Source organism: Pempheris klunzingeri, chromosome 21 (genome assembly GCF_042242105.1).
Source record: "Pempheris klunzingeri isolate RE-2024b chromosome 21, fPemKlu1.hap1, whole genome shotgun sequence".
Classification (NCBI taxonomy): Eukaryota; Metazoa; Chordata; class Actinopteri; order Acropomatiformes; family Pempheridae; genus Pempheris; species Pempheris klunzingeri.
The window spans coordinates 10,142,559-10,165,983 of NC_092032.1; the positions used below are offsets into that span (position 1 = coordinate 10,142,559).

The window sequence follows — 23,425 nt, forward strand, 5'->3', positions numbered from 1 at the left end:
TGTTTGGCTGCCCCAGCTGTCAACAGACTGTAAAGCAGGCATTATGACTAAAGCTAACACATACATAAAGAGGGGTTAGTACTATCACTCAAAGTAAGCTGTGTCCCACAAATATCTCAAGGCCAGTGTTTATTTATAAAGTATGTCTTTAAACTGCAAATCATTTAATCTCATGTGTTATGCAAGTTGATTAAACATTTTCCACTCATTTAATGTTAAATACTTTAGTTGAAGACTTTGACTATTCATTTCTGTAATGTCATTTTTCTAAAGTGTAGGGCGACCTGAAATTCCTCATGTTATAATTTATCACCAGATCAATATTGGGTCACTTACTCTCATGAAACTAAAGTCATCCACAGTCTAACATAACCTGTCATTTACTTACCCAGCCATGTGGCGATGAGCACGCCGTCAATGCCCTCAATGGGGTCACAGATACGGGACACCACGGGGTGGACCTGCTGGGCAAGGTAGTACTGAGTGTCCAAGCTGAGGCCCTCCTGCTTCTGCAGCTGCTCTAGAGCATAGGCTCGCTGACTGGCTGCCAGTGTGGAGCCGTCCTACGGGAGAAGGAAAAGACAATAAGTACAGGTGAGGGAGTGGTAGATTGCACTTTATACTACAGGTCTGTCAGCGTTTCTCATACACAGGCTTTACTTGAGCAGCAAAATCTGAATTCCAATTTTTTTTCAATTCATTCCTTCATAAAGCTCACAGACCAGCAAAGTGCAGTAAGTAAGGAGCTAGCTAACACAACAGCTAACTAATGTTTATAACACTAACATGGGGGTACAACTGCCAACCGTTTTTTATGTGACATCATGGAAAACTGGACAAATATAACCAGGCTGAGTGACACTTTTTCTTTCTTTCACCATCCATGAGGCCCATTAAAACATCTTTTCAGAAAGCTGAAAAAGAGCCACATAGCACCACAGGAAGGATCCAAACTCCTCTAACAATGCAAATGTCAGACAATGTACTGCTGGGAAAGAAAATTAGATAATTTCAGATAGCAGCCAACATTGATTTTAATATGACATGTATTGGAAATTGGAGACCAAATGATAATTCAAGTGATATTTTCAATCCCAGATGTCAGTTAGTAGATAAACAGCAGGGCCAAGTGGCGACGCAGTAGGGCAGAGTGCAGAGGCAGCAGGGTCAGATGGGAGTGAAGTTTGTCACAGCAGACACCACAGCTGCAGGTATCACAGTGTCCCAGAGAAAGTTAGAGTGACAATCTGGATTATATTCTTTATTCTTTACTGTCCTTGTAGGACATAAAACAAGCAGAGATAACAACAGTCGGCCTGTCGGCCTGAGTCTACTGGCTGCAGTGACCCCGGTCATCTCTGTCTCCAATGTGAACTGTGAGCGGGAGCAGGGTATGTGATTTAAAACAACGGAAGAGAGCACAATGTGTAAATTATCTGCAACGTTTCTCTTGTGCCGTCTTTCAAAATAGTTGTATATAAAATGGTTGTGGAAGTTTGTTTCTATTTCAGGTCAAAACTAACCCAGGAAACAAGCTGAAAGGACTGTGCTGTACTGTAAATGATCCGGACAGACATTACTAATGTTTATTTCCAAAGCAAAGAAAATTAAATGTTACAACAGGGAATGCCAGCTCTGCAAATAGGAACATGGCGAAAGGCTTGGGAGAAAAACTCTGGACCGATAGAGTTAAAGAGTTTCGATCTCTAGAATATACAGCATTTTAAAAATGTTAAATGTGTTTTATTATTAATAGTTATTTATCAATATATCTTTATTTTGACATGTTCCACACAAAGCAGAGATCTTTCTGTTTTGGTCTTTAATACAGTGTACAGTGTTGAAAAGCGAAAAATTATTTTCATATATTATTTATGTTGACAGGTGGTTATTTATCAACCTTCATTTACCGAGCCGGACACCACCAAACACCACAAATAAATGTTCAATTTGTGGGAAACATTGTGTGTTCATGAAAAAGTGTGATTGGGTTTGAAATATTATTATAAAAACTCTAAAATAAGTAGTGGACCTGTGTTTGGCGAGATGTTTTTTCTCTTACATACACACACCTTGCAGATGATGTAAGAGACTGTATCTCCAGCTTTGACCCGGCGACCGCCCTGGGAGTTGATCCACAGAGCCACATGGACGTGAGGGAGGCTCTTCTTATCTGGATAGTCCTGAGGATCTTTGGTCAGAGCCTGATGGAAAGAGTGCGCAGCAACAGGAGAGAGAAAGATTTACCGACTTTCAACTGGCTTTGTATCATTACAATCTGAGCAGAGTCCCATGTCCTCACCTTGTGTATCTCATACTGGTTGAGCGATATAGTGCCACCTGCTACTTTCTCTCCCACCTCCACCAGGTGTCTCTGGATGTTCTCCACAATGACATCGCGATTCTGATCCGACAAGATTTGACCGATCACGTAGCTGCAAGAGCGGAGGAGAGAAGCACATTTAATCCTGCATAGCAACTGCTTCACTGTAGAATTGTTAGCATGTTAAAGCGCTAACACTAGCATGGGACATATAACATACTTGCCACATTCTTTAGCCAGGTCACACCAATCTCTGCGGACGATATCTAAGCCTTTGAGCTCCTGCTTGACACTGTATCGTCCTTCGCCAAGATGCTCCACGACCAAGGCAGCGTATTTCTTCTTCTTCAGCAGTAAAAGCGACTTAAACACACCATCAATGTCGATCTCCAGCAGTTTGTAGAGCTTGTTTACTTCTGCTTTCACCTGGGAACAATAAATACATGTATGCCTTAGGAAAAAACGGCAAATATCTGAAGAAAAGGAAAATGCAACTTCTCCCATTACACACCTTATTGCCAAGTTTGTAGACTTCCTCCAGAGACTTGCTGTTGGTGTTGATCATAATGGAGTCAGTATCTCCATAGATGACCTCTAGATTCATCTGAGTCACACAAGAGGAAAATGACAAAGAAAAGTTATGTAAGGAGGATAAGACAATTTATTAGCTTCAACTAAATCATGATATTCCCGTCCTATTCAATAATATACATTTCATAGCTTTGTTTTATTACTATTATTTTATTACTGTACACACACACACACACACACACACACATACATACATACACACACTATATACTTGCACATAGCTCACACACATCATGGCTGCCAGAGCTGCACTACTGGCCTTTTTTGAACAAATATTGTCCAATCTAATTTTAGCCTAAGGTAATGTATAAATTGTATATAGCTTTTATATCAGCTAATATCTAATAGAAGGAAAAATTCAGCATGATACAGAAGAATCAAAAGAAATGGTTATCATTACATTCCCCATTATTGAGCTAATTTAACCTGATATAGATTCTAGTCAAACCAGCTGTACTTCAAAAGTATTCAAATTCTTTTAATATTTCATGACTGTATTTTGTATCATATTAACAGATCAGATCAAACAAAAGCTTGCTAATAACCCACCTTCTGAACCATGTCTTTGGTGTGCATCAGAATCTGAAGAGGGAAGCAGACAACTGTATAAATAGGGACTGACACAAACAACAGAACGCATTTCAACACCTACAGCATCCCAGCATAGTAAACAAACATATCACTTAGGAACAAACAATGATTAAACATTAAGTTTCTATGGTATTTATTCTGTGTGTGTGTGTGTGTGTGTGTGTCTGTATGTGTGTGTGCGTGTGTGCGCACACATTTGTGTGGACATGGGAGCAGAGCAGGTGACTTGCTTTTAAATGGGGGATAATTGGCAAAGAGGGCAATTATGAGAGCGTGCTGTGACAGGCGTCTTTTCAACCCACACACATCCCGGCTGGGCAACACACACTCACCTTAATGACTCGTAATGGCCTTTATCACCCGCAGAGTGAGTGACGGACAAATAAGAGAATACTGTTAACGCGGCAGTCCACTCTCTGTGTGTGTGTGTGTGTGTGTGTGTGTGTGTGTGTGTGTGTGCGTGCGTGTGCGTGCGTGTGAGTGAGTGTGAGAGAGAGAGAGAGAGAGAGAGAGTTAGAGATCTGAGTAGCAGAGGGATCCCAACAGGTGGGGGCCCAGTGGAGGAGAGGGCAGGGTGGGGGCTCTGGGTGGCTAATCTGGGGGGTCGGAGGGAAGGAACGCAGTGTGACCTGTCACCAGCAATCTGCTCCTCAATCAACCGCGGTCACATATATATACACAACCCGACTCACACTGTGCTCCGTGTGGGGACAAGGACGTGGCTATTTGCGAGTGTGAGGAAGGGGCGGGGTTGGGCAGCGGCAGGATGGGGGGGCTTCCACTCCCTGAAACCAGAGTGGGACTGAAGCATGCTTCATGGGCTGCTACATACCACTGTACGGCGGGGGGGTTTGAGTCATTCACAGAACAGCCTACTCCATTAGGGACCACAGTCAAGGTCAAGGTCTCACCACCAATTCACTCACTCTCTCACACACTCACACACACAACTGCCATCATTTTTGACTACTAATAAGATGATCTGAGGCATTTTCAATACCTCTAAAAGCTGAAAATTATGCACTTTGGCATAAAAGTCTTGAATGAAAATGCTTCATCTTCTAGGTTACAAATTGAATCACAGCTGCATCGAGTAAGTGGGTTATTTAATGTACAAGAAGAAGCTTGCGAAACGATCGTTGCTGAGCGATATACAATAAAACTGAGCCAAAAGTAGACAAGCACTCATTCAATCACACACCAGGTCAAATTTACAAGCTCCCAGTCCACGCTGTATCAAACGCTACAACTAAGAATGGCTGGAGTCTAAAGCAGGATACTGACACAAACGTTGACAGATATAATACAGTAAATGTCAGGTTATGAAAAATCAGGGCTGTAGATACTGAACAGAAACTCTTGAGCAAATATCCAATAGAATTTTTGGTTTCACTTTCAAGTAAAACACACACGACAAAGCGCGCTGTTAAAGTGGGGAGACTGTGGCCAGAATGGCTGAGCATTTTTTAATCACTACAAACGAAAAGAGAAGCAGCAGAGCGCTCTTGTCTGGGCCTGGCCGAACAGAGAGCTAACAGATGTACTGCCCACTACTTTTTGGGAGGCATTTTCTTCTTGTTGAATAACTGAATAAATGTATTGTCCCAAAGAACCAGAGATCTCAGGTACAGGGTCATCGGAAGTGTAAAAACCCAGGTACATTGCTGCAGCTTGAGCAATTCAACCTGCACCTGAAGTATATAACTGTATCAATGACAAACAGGGATATTTCTGGAAATCTAAGTTAACATAGTATTTATGGATTTGACGGATTAGCCCAAATTTGACAAGTCGTGCTTCAAAAAATAGCCACAGAGTAGTCCTACTCATTGATATGGAACATTCCCTGAAAACACTAATACATCCCAGCTGTGTTCAGACAGATAACAGCAGTGTAGGGAAAACACACAGCCCTTTTATTCATTTCAATGGGACCACTGCCTAGGCCACCCTTCCATGGTCCCATTGGCAAAAAAAATAAAGGCAGAAAAACGTTTAATCTGGCTCAACGTTTGCTGCAACGTGGCAAATCAAACACACACACACACACAAGTGCACACTCCTAGCAGATTACTTTGTAATGCGGACACTGTATATTTACTGGTTTCATCCCGATCACAATTTTAAAAAATGGCGGTAAAAATGACTTGTTTGGTCTTTTGTTAACTGTGTTTTAGCATCTGATAAGCCTTCTAACTGGACTCAGACCTTGAAACAAACTTCCAGGATTGTATTTAATTATCTCGTACTTTAAACAGCAGGCCCACACAACACAACCCCTTCTGTCAACACTGTGTATATCATCATATATGTAGATTTCCTCCTATGGGGGATCAATAAAGTCTATCTAATCTAATCTAATATTGACAAATCTGCATTAAACCCTAGCCTTCCTTATGAAGAGTGGGCTCTTCACTAACACTTTACACTTTGATAAAAAGGCAAAAGAGAGGCTCTGGAAGAGGCGAGAGACGGAGGCCGAGTCTGAAATGATCAGAGAATAGACAGAAGTAAAGGGCAGAGAAGTGATGAATAGAGAGATGTGGGGAAAGACAGGGACGGAGCAAAGTGAGGCGAGGAGGGGAGGCGAGCGAGGCGAGAATGTGTTGATGTAATTGATGTGTGGACTCATTTAGACAGGTTTTCCATGTGCTGTCACTTCCAGCAGGACCGACTGCTTTAAGGAATGAACCGTGTGAAAGGCAAGTCATTTGACCATGGGGAGATGTGTGCAACTGATGGTGCCTGTGTGTGCGCTTCTGAGTGCTCATCTTTAAACACATACCAACACACACATATTATATGGACCAATGCAAACACGTAGCCTCAGGGGGTACAAAGAATGTGTGTATATCTTCCCTGTGATGACTACACTAGTCACCACCGTGCATGCCGCTCATACTGGGACAAACAACTGAAAAAGCTCGACAGAGGACTCGTGTTACCGTTATCCCGATTTATATTGTGATACCTTCTTCAGTAATATAACTGACTCTTTCACATCAGCCAGATTATCGAAGATGGATTAACGTTGAGCTGCAACAATTAGTCAATTTTATTTGTAATAAATGAAGAAATATTTTTTAAAAACAGCAAAAATTCTCTGGTTCCAGCCTGTCAAATGATTTGTTTCACAAATTCTAGCGAATTATCTAGTGAAGTATTTTTGGGCTCTGAGGTGGTGGCGGAATAAAACAAGACATTTGAAAACATCACGGTGGGTTTTTAGGAACTTATGATTCTTTCTGTCTTTATTCTAGTTGCTGACATTAAACAGACCAAATGATTGACCTTATTTCAGTATATCTTTAAATTGTGAAGATTATATATTTCTCCATTTCTGTAAGGCATTGTTAAACAATCTCCCCTTTGTCCCCAAGTTAGAATCTACAATGAGTCAGTAAATCTGGTAAAATCTTCCTATTACAATTTCCCTCTTTGTCCTCACACCGTAAAACATCACTAGGTGTCCTACTGCTCCCAGCTCTCTCACTTCTCAGCTCCTTGGTGTGAATACAGCGTAATTAGACTGGACAGAAACTGAGCAGCTCACTGATAAGTGCTCCTGCAGAGTAAGGGACTAGATTATGTGTGAAGAAAAGACTTTAAGACCTTTTTATTTTTTTAAACACTTGTAATCCCTGTTCCACCTCATCTCTATTTTTCATACCAGGATACTGTAGGGGCTCAGGAGTCAATTTGCATTCTTTGGGCTGTGAGAGGTCAAGGGGGTTCTGAGGTCAAATGAGCGTGTGCTGCTTGCACACATATACACCACAACGAATACTGCTACTCACATTTCTTTAGACAACAATGAAGCTGACATGCAGAACGTTAAATACAGCATGCATTAGTAAGGCAAGGAAGGAAATCTCTAACAAAACACTGAACTCATGCAAAACAAGCCAACCAATAATATGGGCAACTCTTATTTAGGTTAAATTTGTTACCTAATTTGTTAAAACAAATTGCATCTAACAAAAAAAAAAAAAAAACCCTGCCTACTAAAAAGAACCAGGAGATCTGACTGCAGTATATATGAGTGCTGAGTTCTTAAGCTCCTGCTGTATTTCAACACTGACTTGCACAGCTTATGGGTGACATTTTCCCTTTGCACTCCCCATTAAAAAAAAAAAATAATAATGTACCCAACCCATCTGCCTTGAGACCAGAGGACTTAAGGGCCCCTGACCCTGCCAATGTTGCTAAAAGATGTAGTTGGGTTAAGTGGTGCTACCGTAGTCTGTAACACTCAAAGCTGCCATGAAGTGACCGAGGGACACAATTGCAGGAGCACAGACGCACAATATAAAAGAAAAAAAAAACAAAAAAAAACACACTTGTCCAGCGGAGTAGTGCAGTTAACTAAACCTGAATCAAGATTTTCAGAACAGAAATTAAGGTGGACAGAGTGAAATGGATTGGCGGTTTGATATTTTTTACATTTAACACAATATTTTGTACACTGTAATAACAAGTCCTAATACGTCACAGTAAAATATGCAGTTACCCACTGTCTCCGACTATTCACTGCTTGTAATCACTTTTAATTTAGTGCTTTTAACAATGTCTCATATCTTTGCATGTGCACCTGTGTGCCTTCACATGAGTTGTACCCATTAGCTGTGCATTATTGCACCCTGTCATGCTAATTGATGAGCGGCTCAGCCTTGTTGTGATATCCGCCTTTCCCCAGCTGTTGCTCTGCCATTTGTTTGCCTCTTCTATTAGGGATTTATGTGTCTTGTTGTCTTGCCGCTCTCGTGTATTCTTTATTTCAATCCACTTCCCCCCGCCTCCTCCTCTAAATATCTTTTGTCCGTCTGTTTTTGCCAGAACGTGGGTCTTAACTGACCTGCATTTGTTGAGTGACAAATGGTTTATAGAATGGAAGGAAGCAATAAAGACAATACAGACAGAATGCTAAGTAAACAAATGACCAAGTTATTTGCTCATCTAAAGGGCATCCAAGTCCCCCCACCCCAACACACACACACACACACACACACACACACACACACACACACACACACACACACACACACACACACACACACACACACACACACACACACACACACACACACACACACACACACACACACACACACACACACACACACACACACACACACACACACCATACACCCTTCCGCTGATCAGCAGATCAGAGGCAGCATGTTAAACCTCAGAGCGGCAGAGGGCCCTTGTAAAAAGAGCCTGGGGCACCAGTGACGATTGTTTTGAAAAGCACTCAGCTGAAAAGCATTTTGGGATGACAGTCGGCCGACTGAAATAGCACCTGTGGAGGAACACACCACTGTCAGAGCAGGGGGAGGACGGAGGGGCATAACACGTACACAAGGCACATACAGATACAAATACAAAGACTGCCCCCCCCCCCACACACACACACACAAACACTTTTTCACCAACACAATCTCACACAAAGATGCATAAAAGATTTATGGTCTCTCTTCTGCTAGTGTGAGCTCTCATGTACACACGCCTCCATACACACCCACAGAGAACGAAAATCCTTTCACTAAAATGATTTCACTTGCATGCAAGAATGCATGAGTAGAGATACACACCACACACACGCACACACACACGCACCTGTCCTGGCAGATGCCATAGCTGTGTTCTCATGTCTGCCGCTGGGAGGGTCAATCTGTTGTAAAGCTGTGTCTGATTTAATACAACCGGCTGTGGTCACAAATGAGGCGTTCATTGAAAATAATGCGACAATGACAACAATCATCCTGCTGTCTGGTCAATTAAAAATATGGTACTTTAATAGCTGGAAAGGACACATGCTCGTGTGTCACTTCACCCCTGGCACAGTCAAAGTAGTCCCCAATGAATCCTTAAAACGTTGTCAGGCAAATAACAAATGCACATGTAGGTAGTCAAATATGAAAGGGGTGGCGTGTAGTGACGAACAAACAGAGAATTACCACCTGGATATGCAGCTTCCCAAAGCTTTACTCAGGTTTGCGGTGAGTTTCAGCTTATTGTTCAGCTGTCCGGCCTGCAACTTTACTGTTTTGGTTCACTCTCAGAGCGTCATTTTGTGAACCGCTTTGCAGGAAAAAAGCCCTGAAAATCCACTGTACACTACCTGCTCAGCGCCAAACGTCAGGGAGAAATAGTCACTAGCTGGTGAACATGGTGACAGATATTTCCCTCAGGAGTTGGTGGAGACCAAAAACAGAGCTAAAAGACAGTGATGGTATTTATAAGGTAATATAAGATGTGGATGTCGTGATGAAACAGTCTAATGAGATGAGATAGTAGTCATTATGACCAGAAAAGCATTAAAGCTGCATGAAAATATTTTAAAATAGTTTCAAATAGGACTGATTCTCATATCAAGAAAAACTTTATATGATAATACTGCATCTTTGACCAGTCTTTTGTGCTATGAGACATAGTTGATATTATAAATGACTGTGTCTGAACTGTCTATTTTCCTGCAAATAAATCAAGCGATTTTAAAAAAAGGATATAAAATTAACATTTACTTGCAGCTCTCACACAAGCGTGGCTGCAGACAAAAAACATTTGGTATTTTTATTGGATAAATCATGACAAAATGTTAATCAATTAGTCATTGACTAATTTTCTGACAACTGACTAATTATTACAGCAGGAAACCCAATGCGAAATGATTCAGAAACTACCATCTCCAGCTACATGATGTCATTTTGCTGACGCCTTTCTCATCCCTACAATGCAGTAAAGTGGATTAGAGGATCAAGTTCATCAGGTCTTACATAGAGAAATTTTAAGGTTTCAGTAGAACTAAACATGCATGTATCACCTACTTGCCATGTCAGCTAAAACCATCTACTAATTATCCTCTCATTTACAACTCCATCAGTGGCCCTGATAAAGACACCATGTGTTAGATCAATCCATAATAAATCATAATCCCTGCCATTAGCCCGGTCTCACATGGCCTCATTAGTAGGTGTTACCAAAGTCGCAGTTTAGATTCTGAAACCTTGTCCTGTCCACTGTCAGCCGTCACAGACAAGCTAATGTAGCCAAAATAGCAGCGCTGCTCCCATGTGACTATTTGTTAAGTCCACTCCTATCAGGAGTAAAGCCAGCTCTTTAAGAGGACTACGGGACCATGGAAACATGCAGCCCTCATTTCCCCAGACATGAGCGCACACACACATCAGCGTAGGCAGGCTTATGTATTCTTATGTCTGATTCGGGGAAATGTAAAAATGACCCCTGTGGTTCTGAGATGACAGCGGCAGCGATTGAGACCCCGAATGAAAGAAATTGGGGCAGCAACATTTACTCACACATCATCACAGCATAGACTCACACACAGACATGGCATGATAGGGTGGTTTAAGTATCCCCATGTCTAATTCGGGGAAATGATTTGCGATTCTTGAGACAAGAGGAATGATACAGAACTTGAATGAGGGACACCAGGGGCAACAATATTTACTTAGACTTCATTACAAGAACACTCATCCTCGCACACAAGCGCACATAGAGGTTTAACCTAAACCAAACTTTGACCTCTCTGCACCCTCGGCTCTGTTATCCAAGCCCGCTTCTATCCTTCACTCTGCGTGCCATCCAATAATGTCAACTACGAGCTCCTGTCAGGCTGTTTTTAAACACAAGGACAGAGACTCAATTACAGCAGAATGGCTTTCAGGAGTCACCCTCCATCCTGAGACGCACACACCTGCTAATGGTTGTCAGATTTGCTGGCAAAAGGGTGAAAGGTCAAACCAATCTGCGTTCCGCAACAATCAGCGGCCTCTGTTGTTAACATCACTCGATTAGGAGGACGTGCACACAGTGAAACACGTACAAGAGAAGGTTTACGTACTTTCAAATCAAACATCTCATGAAAGTGGCAAAATTAAGACATTTTGGAATAGAAAAAAGAGCTTCTGATTCATTTAAAGACACTAAAGAGAAAGATGAAGTGCACAGCTTTTGTGATGCCCTTGACTGTTACCAGTCACTTCTCTATTTGCTATGACTAGCAACATTAACACCAGCATAGAAAATTAACACCAACGTCCGGCCAAATGCTGCAACTGATCTCTGATCTACAAGAGCGTCTACATAAAATCCTCCTTTCTCTAAGCTTAATTCTCTCTATTTATCAGTTGAAGTCAGGGATCTGGCAGCCGCTCATCTGTAGACAATAAAAGTCTTCCTGGCATGACAAATGCATTTATCAGCCTATTATAACCACAAGCGTGTACGTTGTATGTTTTTCATGTATCTGTTTCTCTGCACCCAACTGTTCTCTGGCGAACATACAAAAGAACCCAAAATAACGCTGAGGGGTTGAGGGGGACATCAATCTGTGGCTGTGTAATCCTAAACCTTCACCTTCCTCTTAATACCCATCATCCCCCCCTTAATACCCACGCATACCAGGACAGAGTAAGGCCACAACAAATGGTGCCCCGACAAAGGGCAGAGTTCGGCCAGTAGCACTTGTGCACACACACGCATAGACACATGTACATCAGCACATAAATGCAGACAAGGATAGATGCAAGACATACTCAAGAAACACAAGAGAGTCGGGAGGGGAGATAAGTGGGGGCTTTCCCCTCTTAACTTGGCAAGTTTGATCAGAAGTGCAACCGCCAAGGGTCTGTCATCCCCCCTCTAAGCCCCCAGGCCCTCATCTGAACCCTCCCTGGGCCGAGAAACCACTGCGGCCCCCGGTCTGACCCGTCCTGCCACAGGGGGGTTAGGCCTCAATTTAAAACGAGAGTGAGAGAAAGATGAGAGCTAAGCCAATCAATAAATACACAGCACACATGCACATTCACCCGCGCGCTCGTCCAAACAGATGAAGGGAAGGCGCTGAGGGGCGGGAGGGTGGATTTACACTGCGGACAGAGTGGTGGTGGGTGTGCGTGTTACAATTACAAAAATAAAAAGCCTCCTAAATCATGATATGAAAGTAGAGTGCAAATGTGACGATTAAAACGGGGGCAGGGGTGCAAACGGCAATACCCACAAATACACTAGAAACCTCTCTATAAATGCCAGCTGGCCTTTCTGGCTCGCTGTAGTCGGAAACTACCAAGAACTACTTGGCTTACGGTTATCTAACTTAAGATCTCAGTCAATAAAACTGCTTAATTATGATTCAGTTGTTGTCTTAAGCAAGCCGCACTCCATGACCCATGTAGTGGGAACAGTCTGCTGAGTACAAATGTTTGGAGATACTGAATGGTTAAGTTGAGGTTTTGATTTAAAGATTTTAAGCAGAATGTCTAACAAATAATTGTCCAAATATAGAGTACTACATGATCTGCACCAACATTTTTTACGGTGTCTTATTTACAGTGGGACTCCCTGGTTGTGTCGATGCCGTGCTCTCCCCAAACAACCTACAGTATAAATAGATGTGTTTCTAGGATCATAGATACAGAGTAAACAAAACACTAAGTTTGTGCAAAGTGGGATCTCCTGCTACCTCAGCGACTGTGTACTCGGTGCACTGTGGGTTCAGATCTGACTGATGACCTTTTTCATGCACGTCTCTCCTATTTGTCATGTCACTCCCCACGCCAGTAAAGTCCTAATAAAACACAATCCAATTTGTTAGCTGTTCCATCAGCAACTTCAGAGGGCTGAGAAAATACTGGAGGCAAAGTAGGCCATCGACAGATTTTAAAGGTAGCTTTTTAAATTATCATTGACGCATTTCAATTTAAATAAATCCATCTATTAGAATATAGTGTGTCAAGGCAAAAGTCATTATTCATGAAGCAGTTGGTACATTCAGAGAAACAAAATGATTGTATTATACAAAATGCATGTCAGCTCTGCAAATGCTCAATTTATACCCATTATAAAAAGGCCCCTTATTTGCCTTTTAGTTTTGACCCTAACATTTTTTTTGTTTTCAAACCAGTCAACGTGATCACCTGAAACTGTCAGGTGAGATAGCTTTCTCTTGAACTCTTGACACTGGTCTTTGATTTGTTCCCCCAGCTCACCTTGAGCCCCCTGGACAAACAGCTTTTATTATGTCTACAGTCTTCACTTCTACCACAACCGCTGCAGTAGCGTCTGTATTGAGATTGACAGTTTCTCATGAAACCTTCAAATGTAGCTTTTCATCCTACATTCACAACGGAAATCCAGTCACATCAACTCTGAGGCCCATTATCTCACTCACAGTTTTTGCTCCTATATAATTTATTGTATTGTGTAAATCATTGCATTGCAATTTTCTACAACAAATTTACATTTTTTTATTTTATTTATGCATGTTTGTATGTATATTTATTTCTTTGTTTGATTGATAAAAACTCAAAACAAAATGTCACTTAATAACATACGTAAGTGTCAGTACATCCATGTCAGCATGTTCTTAAACCACTGAAGTAGGAGGAGTGTGCAGCATAACCCAACTGCTAAACAACTGTGAATCCAAAAAGAAGTGTTTGGTTAATATACCTTAATTTCTTTCCACCATAAATATTCAGTTTAACAGACCTGCAGACAACTTCCAAAGCGCAGCAATGTCACCATTTCAGCATGGAAATGCAGCTGACCTCTTGGCTGAAAGTAGTTAAGCTTGCTGGATAAAATAAAGCCAGAACGAGGTAAAATGTAATTAACCCATCCACGTCTGGCTGTTGACAAAGACACAAGCAGTAAGTCTGGAGGGAGAGAAACTCCCACCTGTCCCTGCGAATCAAATGTGCACCTTTTACAATGTAGCTTTGTCAGACAAACAACAAGCGTGACTGGGGGCACAAACGGACTGACAAAACACACACACATACACACACACAGTTTCCGCCCTGCCCTCTATTAGGGAGCACAATGAGTGTGTAAGGGGATCTTAATGAAGGACTCCCCTGAGGCAAAGCTCGACGCCTCTGCTGAGGATGTGTACTGTTAGAGCTCATTAAATGAACATTGAGTACTACCGCTGACATGGTGGGAGAGTGTGTGTGTGTGGTGTTCAGTTACAATACCAGATTTAGCCGTTTATGTCATGCAGTACACATGCCTCTTTGCACCAATTTGTTGGGTGTGCACGCCCTTGTTGTTCCATTTGTGTGTGTTGAAAGAAGTCATTACACAATCAGACTTTACATGAAGGGAGCGCGAGTTTCATGTGTGTGCCTGTGGGTTTTTGTCACTGGAAAAGACTTACACAGAGCTATTGTTATCACAGACACTAAAACAGGTTTCTTACTCTGACAAAATGAACTTGAAGGAATAATCATGTTTAGAAAGGGGAAGGCACAGGGTGAGGGAGAAAGATACTTTTGTGAATAGAAATGATGACAATCGTAAGACAGAAGAAAAAAGAAACAGAAAAAGTCAGAAAAGAAAAATGGAATAGTGGTGCACAGTGTGGAAATTGATGTGACAGTGCCCTCTTGTGGATGAAAACCGTAAGTATTTTGTTGGCATTATGGTAACTTTGAAGATCAGAAATGAAATCGAAAAACTGTAAGACATCCTCATTATTAAAGCATGAGAATGAGTGTTTTGTTTCTTTGTATAACCTGCTTTCTTGCACCGTGTGTACTTTAATCTTAAGTTTCTTTAAGGCCCGTTTATTTTGATCTGTAATAGCTATCAATGGTGCAACAGCCAACACTTTGGGGATCCATAAAACTTACAGATGTGCTAACAGCTAGTAGTATTATTAGTATTATATAATACATCTCACTCTGAATGTACATGTTGTTATATATTATCATTAGTAGTAGTGGTATTATTTTGTATCATTATTATTATCATTATTATTACTTTTGTGTTTGAAGTTTATTCTTATTCTTTTGGAGCTGTGTGTAACAAAAAGCAATTTCCCCCTGGGGATTATTAAAGGAATTCTGATTCTGATTCTGATTCTAATGTGTGTTTGACTCACCTCTCTTCCCTTGTGTGTGACCAGGGCAGCGAGTGGCTTGGCGTAGAAGCGGCTGAAGCTGAATCCCAGGCAGCCGTACATGCTGTTAGCGGTGAGCTTCAGAGCCTTCTGACGAATGTCATACTGATGGACAGACAGAATAAAATTAGGCCAAAACAGGTAGAGGGATTCATACTGTCCTGAGAACTCTTCGGTTTTGAGGATTTGATCAGTTACAAGTTGTCCCAATGGTAAATAAAAATGGCTGACAACAGAGGGAGCATATTGAATGTATCTTACCTGAGAGCAGAAGACCATATAACATATATATCCATATATCCAACTTCTGTTCATCTGTTCACTCAGTTGTATCCAAATGGCCTTTTTTCACTAATGCTGACTAAGTAAACATGCTACTTGCTGTGGTGCGTTGGAATTTTAAGGATGACAGCAGCGTGTCGTTTTTTTTCCATACTTAAACAAAACAGTAACTGTTTGACAAAAAGCATGCAGACGAATGCGTATAAAGTTGATTATACTGCAGGTGTTTCTGTGGACATCGTCATACTACCATAAAAAACCTGTCATCCAGTACATGCTGCATCTGTGTTTCAGTGTGCATGTGTAGGTAAGTGTGAACCTTGACTGTGTGTGTGCGTGCGTACCTGAAGGTAGAGGTCTGGGTTGATGTCTTGCTGTTTCATCAGCTGTTTGACCTGTTTTCGGCGCTCCACAAGCTTCCTGATTTCTTTGGGCAGTATCCCCATATCCAAGTTTGAATCTGGGATCTCGGGAATCTCCTCCGACTCGTCCTCCTGTTACCATGGATAGTTTTAGATTAGCATTATTCATGTATTAATGAAGTTACACAAACTGCTTCCATAGTAAATGTGAGCACACTCACCTCTTTCTTCTTCTGTGCATTGTGAACCTCCCTCTGCACAGTGGTGAAGCAGATGTTGAACTCTTGGATGATTGACGGGTACAGGCTGTTGAAGTCAAGCAGCAGCACGAACTTGTCGTAGAAACCTAGACAGAGAGAGGGAGGTTATGGAAATATGTGCACAGTGTGAGACAAATCCAGACCGGAAACAAGACTTTAAACTAAAATCACAGACTTACCAACTTTAGGATCCAGCACCAGACCTCCAGCATAGGCTGCCTTCTTCTTCCTCCTGCCTTTCCCTGCATCCACATCGTCTTCTCCATCGGCCTGGGACACAGGAACAGAGAAACAATTAGTCACTATTGTACATTACAAAAAAGAAGCTGTGTGCGATTGTGTGTGGCTTTACCGTTTCCATTTGGGCCTTTCTGAAGGAAGGTTTATCTGGGACAATGTAGTTTTTCTCGTGGAAGGCATGAAGCAACAGGAACTCATTCCTCTCAGAGCGACCGCCCATCAGAGTACGAGACTGTAGAGGAAGAAGAGATCTTCATGTCCCCTTCTGGCTGAAGTCTAAAATGTAATTTTACTGTTCCAACGGCACTGTTTTTTCTAGGTCTCTTTTAAACACACTGGTTGATCAAAATATGCTGGTTCTAAGCCATAATGAACGATTTCAAGATTGAAAATTTCAAATATTCTGTTCATTCACAAGAGGAGCAAGTGTTGCTTTTGTCTGTTAACTGTTTTACTTCTGTCTTCGATTTCCTGTGTTTGTAGTTCAACATGTAGAATAAGTGAGAAAAGTTGCTGCCTGGAATTTAAGAACCCCAACGATCGTTCATCACCACATCCTTAAAAGATGCTTTTGGATATAGTAACGGTAAAGGGAAAAGGTGTTGTTGCCCGTTACCATGACATTGCCAGCGATGTTGGTGATCTGCAGGGCCAGTGGCAGTACGTTGAGCTCACACATGATGTGGAGGATCAGCTTGGCGTCTGTCCATGTCAACTCCAGCAGGTAGAGCAGATGAGGAGAGTCACTGATGCACAGACAAATATACACGTTAGCAGAAACACTTTTGTGGGGTCCACAAGTGTGGCAAAACACACACCACAGTTTGATGGGAAAACAACTCCAACTTGGACAAGGAAGGTAACACACGTGTGCATATACGAAAAACCACACAGCTTTTCAATACTATATTTAGTTTGATGTAACTGAATTGACCCTTTCAGGACGCACAAACCTGAAGAGATCCTTGATGTTCTCCTGAGGGATTGTGGCTCTCTCCATCTTCAGCACCTGGGCAGCCAGTTCAGACAGGTGATAGCTTTTACAGCGAATCAGCTCCTTGGCTGAGATCTCCACATCACACACTAGGCGGCCGCAGGTCGCACTCTTCTCTGCAAAGGCACCACGGCCCTGCAACAACATTTCACAATGTAAAATACGGTATGGAAACTAAATAAACTTAAACTGCAGGGGTCTTTATTCGACTTACCCCTAATTTGGGCATATTGGCCCTCCTGAGGCGTCCAATCTTAGACCAGTGAGGAACCTTGCATACATTGATTCTCTGCAGTATCACTTCCAGGTCAAAACCAAAGATGTCGTGACCCTGCAAGAAAAGAAAAAGCATCAGCATTTTTATCCCCAAAAAAACTGCAATTTCATCTGGACTAATGCTATTAATTTATCTGTGATCGATTCAATAAATGCTTGGAATCACTCCATCCAACATCTTCGACTCACCACCAGAACGTCAGGGTCGATTTTGTGCATCTTGGCCAGGAAGAAGCCAAGCAGAGTCCTCTCTGTGGCAGCTATCTCCACTTTTCCATTCTGACAGAAAAAGGGAGTCACATTATCAGCGTTGTGGTCATGTACACTGAAGAAAGTGCTGTGACACTAAAATATATTCTCCTTTGCCCATCCTTTTTCCTGTTTCTGTGGAGAAGACTGGTACCAACAGGCCACTCACCTTCTTCCTGACAGCCTCTTTGAAGTCGTACGGGAAAATACAGTCAGAAGGTTTACTGACCACTGCAAAGACAAAAAGAATATAATAATCATTCCTATAATTATAGCATAGTTACTTGCTTTGTGCTCATTTGTGCTGCCCAAGGTCTGTAACATATAGTATGTGTGAAAAGAGTATTTTCCCATATATTTCCATTCTATTGCAATGAAACATTCAATAATAGGAGTATAAACAACTTACCACAAAAGTGGGTCTGGTAAGGGGGTTGAGGTGGAGCTCTGTCCATATGGAACTGATAGTGTACCAGTGCAGCCAGGGACACAATCTGCAGAGGAACAATCATATCATCAGGTCCTTGTTCACTAAGTAATTCAGCCTGTCTAAGCGATACCATAAAACAGCTTGGCCATATGTACATTTCCTGCTAAAAGGGAAACACTATATTTGTTTGTGTGTACAGCTGTCAGTGTTCTGACCTCGTTGTGGTGCGTCTTGGAGTTCTGGATGGTCTTGAGGCTGATGGACATGACGGTGATGGGTGGAGGTGGCAGGTCTTTGACCACAGTGACAAGGTCACTCCTCAGGGCCTGAGCCTCCACCTTACACCAGCTGACGGGCTGGCTGATCAGCTCTGACACAGACACATTAGGTACATGTGAATTTCACAAGAGTGTGAGAGAGAGAGAAAGAGATGTCCAACAAGAGGTTCCTACATGAAATGAGTTGTTCTTCTAAATATCTGAAATCCTCAAATACAATTTAGCTTACGTGGTGTCTTGATGTCGAGCCAGCAAGGCCCTTTAATCTTCCTGCTGAGGAGGAAGTGCTCCAGACTGGAAATGTTGGTTCCAAAAATGTGGGAAAAAGTTGCCCCCTTAAGGTCAGACGGCAGCGCTGGGAACTCAGCCTGCAATTACAATATTTACTCCTTAGACAAATAGGTTATCACCTAAAATCACCCATCAGCCTGGATAACTATAGTTAGGATGTATGTGTGTCCGTCTACTCACAGAATATCTAACTTCAAGGTACTCGGACTGAGTGGGCACATCAGGAATCTCAAAAGAGTAGTTCTTCTCCACTTTCTGCAGTCAGAAACACAGAAAACGAGCACCAGTTAATAACAAGTCAAACTTGCCACTTAAAAAATGACATTCATGCTGTACAGTCTGTAACCAAGGTTACCGCTGACCTTGGACTTGAACTTCATGATCTTGAACTTCTCAGAAAGCTCGTTAAATTCCTGATAGACGTCCATCATTCCTACAGGAGTGTCCAACACCTCCCCAGTCTTGGTGTTCACTCTCTGTTCATGGAAAAACAAGCAAACATGTGAAAGAATTCAAAAAAAATGTATGTAAAGTCATTCACACGCACAAAAACACACAGAGGTGACACCTCTCTCCACATGTCATAACTTACATATTCACGAGGCAGTAAGTACATGGTCCGCTCTATGTTCTTAACAGCAACACAGCAGCTGACATGAGACTTTGCAGACTCGATCCACACTTTTCCAAACAGGTACACCACACCTAGAGCACATTTATGTTAAAATATCAGGGTGTGCTCTACAGATCTTAACAGGACCTTTGGGTGACAGAATTACATGACAGTATCCACTAAAATCAATCTGGGTGTGAATGTGCCTTACCTGGTTGGCTGTAAGGGTCTTCAAAGGCATCTAACCAATAGAAGCGGAAAACCTGCTCCCCGTCTGCCCCCTCCGCCAGCGGGAGTTGGCTGGAGTCAACCTGTACCTCTGCTGGAGCTTCGCTGACTCCACCTTCCTCCTCTTGTCCCCAAGAGCTTCCAATCCTGCTGGACCTGGAAGAGGACAGAGGAAAGAAAATACTAAAACAAGACACTGTTGTAAAAACAGAAATAAGGATACAGAAGTATCGATATGCTCAAATAAAGAAGAAGCAAACAAAGAAGATAAATAACGTACAATAAGGCAGGGTCTTGAGGCTCTGCTTTGGGCTCCACTTTAACAGCCACATCTGCTGCAGCTTTAGGCTCAGCATCATCTTTAACTGCAGGCTTCTTCTCCTCCTCGAGCCCGACCTCCATCGGCTCATCAAAGTCAACCCCATCGAATTCCAGAACGTCATTCGCTGAGAAACACATCATGATAAGAAAAAGGTCGGTGCTAGAATGGAGAAAACTAAAGCTAGAACAGATGTATCTATCTCTCTTACCTTCCTCTTCATCGTGCTCCTCCACTTTTGTCCTTTGCCTCTCCACGGGAGGAGCAGATGTGGTGGGAGGGAGGCGGGCTGATGACCTGGGGGTCGGTTCAGAAGGCGGCGGCTTGATAACTTTGGCCTTTAACCCTGAAGCTGAGGGTGACTCCTGGTGTTACAGAAGTGACATACAATATTTTAAAATTACTGAATTCAAAAATTCAAAATTTGGCCAGTGAGTCTACAGATGCAGAAGCCTATGTCAAAATATTACAATAGATTAAAGGATACCTTTGACATCTGAGGTTTGATGGAGAAGGGATTCATGGGCGATCCAAGAGACTTCTTTTTCTTCAGAGTGATCACTGGTGGAGGAGTCAGAAGACTTGGTTTCTGGGGGGAAAAAAGAGCAAGATGCACATTTGTACAGAAAATATCACAACATATGGACAATAAATTCTTGCATCGGCACTTTGTCCCTTTTATTCATCCCTTTGCATAACATTGCTCAAAGCCTAAATGTCAATGTGCTGGAATCATTTGGTTAATTGCTGGAAAAATCTCTGTCTCAGAGAAAGTCAATTTGTGTCTTACTATGTTAAAGTTCTCCTGTCTAGATGAATATGGTACCAACCTCAGAGTGCAGGTCCTGTAAGATATCTCCCAACAGATCATCTTTGGACAGATCTACGTCTTTCTGCAAGAGACAGTATTAGGAAACTTGTGGTTAAAGCAAGAACCAGAAAAAAAGCGTAAAGCATTTTGCTTATTTGCAGTTAAAATGCGCACTAGGGGGCATTTGTAATGGAAGCAAACATCAAAGCAAGTCAAAGATGCCAGCAGAAACAAACCTCAGCAGGTCTCTTGACATTACTGTTCATGAAGAGGCTCTTAATGGTGTTGGGTTTGGCTACAGCAGATTTCTTCACATTTTTCTTCGAGTCTGCTCCTTTAGCACCTGCATTTCCTGCAAAGAGAGACAAAAAATGTCTTTGGTCAAAACTATTTACTGTACATCATCTCGTACTCAGACTACACATAATAGTTATGTAATGCAACACTGTCTGAAAGATTACCTTTTTTCTTTTCAACTACATCATCGTCCAAATCATCATCAAAGATTTCTCTTCCGTCCTCCACATATCCTGTTCCATCTGAGAGAAAACAGAGGAAGCTCTCACATCAGACCTCTCCATCCCTCATATTCCCACAATGGATACAGGAGACGGAGACTCACCATCATCAATAATCCAGTCATCTTCTTGCCTGTCTCGTACCATCTTTGAGTACTCCTGCTCGTCCACCTCCTCATACACACTTGTAAACTCCTCAACCTGGAAAACATTGACACTAGATGACTATGACATATGAAACGAGCATTGCTGAATAAATATCAGACACGGCACTCTGCAATGTTGGATAAGAGCAGAAAAAATAAAGACATATATAATTTACTGCTTTTTCCATTACATAATGCATTGTTAAAATAGTTTCACATGTATATGTGTATATCACAGAAAAACTAAAAATCAAAACTATCCATTTAGCCCCTTTGTCTGTGCAATAAACTTCCTCTAGGCACAGTGTCAATCAAGAAGAGGCTGTTTGGGTCAAAGCTGCACAGGCTTTGCTAATGGAGCCTAATAAATTCATTGCTATGGCTACGAGATTAACTGTATCATTTAGTAAGGTAACATTAAGCTGTCACACTGGTTGTGCACATCCACATGCACAACACTTAAGAGTCTCACCTCATATTTGATCTTCTCCCCCATCTTGGCTTTCTTGAGCTGCTCCAGTGCAGACTTCCTCCCCACCTTCTCCCTCTTCTCCCGTCTGGAGCGAGACCTTGCCAGGCCGCAGGCATCCCCTCCGTCGTCTGAGGAGGAGGACACATCGACATGATGACGGTATGAGCACGACAGCTTAGTTTACAGGTGTTTATCCCAACAAAAACGATACCAAGGTCACATTTGTGGGAAATCTTTTGATTAGCGCAGGCGCACAGCATTGTTTATTTTGCTCAGAACACCTGCTCTCTGAATAGGAGAGCACTTCTTACTACTTAGTGGCTGTTTGCTGAGGTTAACACATTATTTCTGTAATGGATAGAGGGTTACTTCATTGTTAGCTTAAATGTTTCACACAGCGGCAAGAAATGTTGCAGCAGAGACAAATCACAAAATAACAGACAGCGGTGCAGTTAGCTTACATTAGCTTCTCTCAAACCTAATACTAGACTCATATGACAAATTGTTAGCTTAGCTAGTAAACGTATTTTTATACACATACAGTATTAATGGCCGAAGCTAACTTGTTGAAGTATGATAGTGTGAGCTAGCTAACATGTTAGCTAACATCTTCGCTCTTCCTGCACAAGTCCGCTAAAGTCAGCTCGTACGAAAGTCGAAATAAAAACTCACCACAGTCCGCAGCGTCCATGTCTTTGTCTGTGTTTGATACCGGAGCCATGACTTTAAAGTTTCGGCTTTAACGTTTGCTCACTGACAGCTGCTCAACACCACAACAGGACGCTCCGCGCCAAATCGTCTTCCCGGGGAAAGTCATATGCCGGAAGTGACATCACAGCGCTGTCAGCCAATAAAAACGAAGCGCTCTGTCCGCGCGGTGGCAGTGTTGTACAATGTTACCGTGCTATTTACTGACCACATAGACTGTATGAGCACAACACTTATACACTAGATGAGGCATGTTCACTTTTTAGTGCATTTATCTGACAGGTGTAGTAAATTACTGTGTAAATCAAGATTTTATTTTAGACAAACAAGATGATGCTGTGCTTTAAAATACCCTCAGTAATTAAACATTTTAACCACTGGCTAAAATGTGAGTCCAGCTTTTTTGTATGTTTGGTTATAATTATATATTTGGCATGCAGATGAGATAACAAAAAATAAAGGCAACCTTAGATTTTGTTTCTTGTAGGACAATGAAACCTTCAGTAAGGTAGGT

At 42.0% G+C, this 23,425-nt stretch overlaps 1 protein-coding gene across 1 annotated transcript in view; it reads right to left on the reverse strand.

Moving 5' to 3' along the window:
* The window catches only part of pola1 (polymerase (DNA directed), alpha 1), a 48,898-nt gene extending 25,946 nt beyond the window's left edge, over positions 1–22,952 (reverse strand). Inside the window, exons 1-32 of the mRNA XM_070852695.1 lie at positions 22,876–22,952; positions 22,204–22,331; positions 21,690–21,786; positions 21,529–21,606; positions 21,304–21,419; positions 21,087–21,149; positions 20,744–20,845; positions 20,468–20,621; positions 20,218–20,383; positions 19,921–20,093; positions 19,689–19,801; positions 19,459–19,572; positions 19,277–19,351; positions 19,035–19,173; positions 18,743–18,897; positions 18,507–18,591; positions 18,267–18,328; positions 18,038–18,127; positions 17,787–17,903; positions 17,532–17,707; positions 17,195–17,324; positions 16,691–16,810; positions 16,518–16,608; positions 16,300–16,424; positions 16,061–16,210; positions 15,417–15,539; positions 3,464–3,496; positions 2,835–2,927; positions 2,544–2,749; positions 2,303–2,435; positions 2,073–2,204; positions 389–563 (exon numbers count right to left, since the gene is read on the reverse strand). Of these exons, the coding sequence (XP_070708796.1) occupies positions 389–563; positions 2,073–2,204; positions 2,303–2,435; positions 2,544–2,749; positions 2,835–2,927; positions 3,464–3,496; positions 15,417–15,539; positions 16,061–16,210; positions 16,300–16,424; positions 16,518–16,608; positions 16,691–16,810; positions 17,195–17,324; positions 17,532–17,707; positions 17,787–17,903; positions 18,038–18,127; positions 18,267–18,328; positions 18,507–18,591; positions 18,743–18,897; positions 19,035–19,173; positions 19,277–19,351; positions 19,459–19,572; positions 19,689–19,801; positions 19,921–20,093; positions 20,218–20,383; positions 20,468–20,621; positions 20,744–20,845; positions 21,087–21,149; positions 21,304–21,419; positions 21,529–21,606; positions 21,690–21,786; positions 22,204–22,331; positions 22,876–22,924 (3,763 nt within the window). The 5' untranslated portion in view covers positions 22,925–22,952. The remainder of the gene's footprint in view (positions 1–388; positions 564–2,072; positions 2,205–2,302; positions 2,436–2,543; positions 2,750–2,834; positions 2,928–3,463; positions 3,497–15,416; positions 15,540–16,060; positions 16,211–16,299; positions 16,425–16,517; positions 16,609–16,690; positions 16,811–17,194; positions 17,325–17,531; positions 17,708–17,786; positions 17,904–18,037; positions 18,128–18,266; positions 18,329–18,506; positions 18,592–18,742; positions 18,898–19,034; positions 19,174–19,276; positions 19,352–19,458; positions 19,573–19,688; positions 19,802–19,920; positions 20,094–20,217; positions 20,384–20,467; positions 20,622–20,743; positions 20,846–21,086; positions 21,150–21,303; positions 21,420–21,528; positions 21,607–21,689; positions 21,787–22,203; positions 22,332–22,875) is intronic.
* Positions 22,953–23,425: the final 473 nt, after the last annotated feature.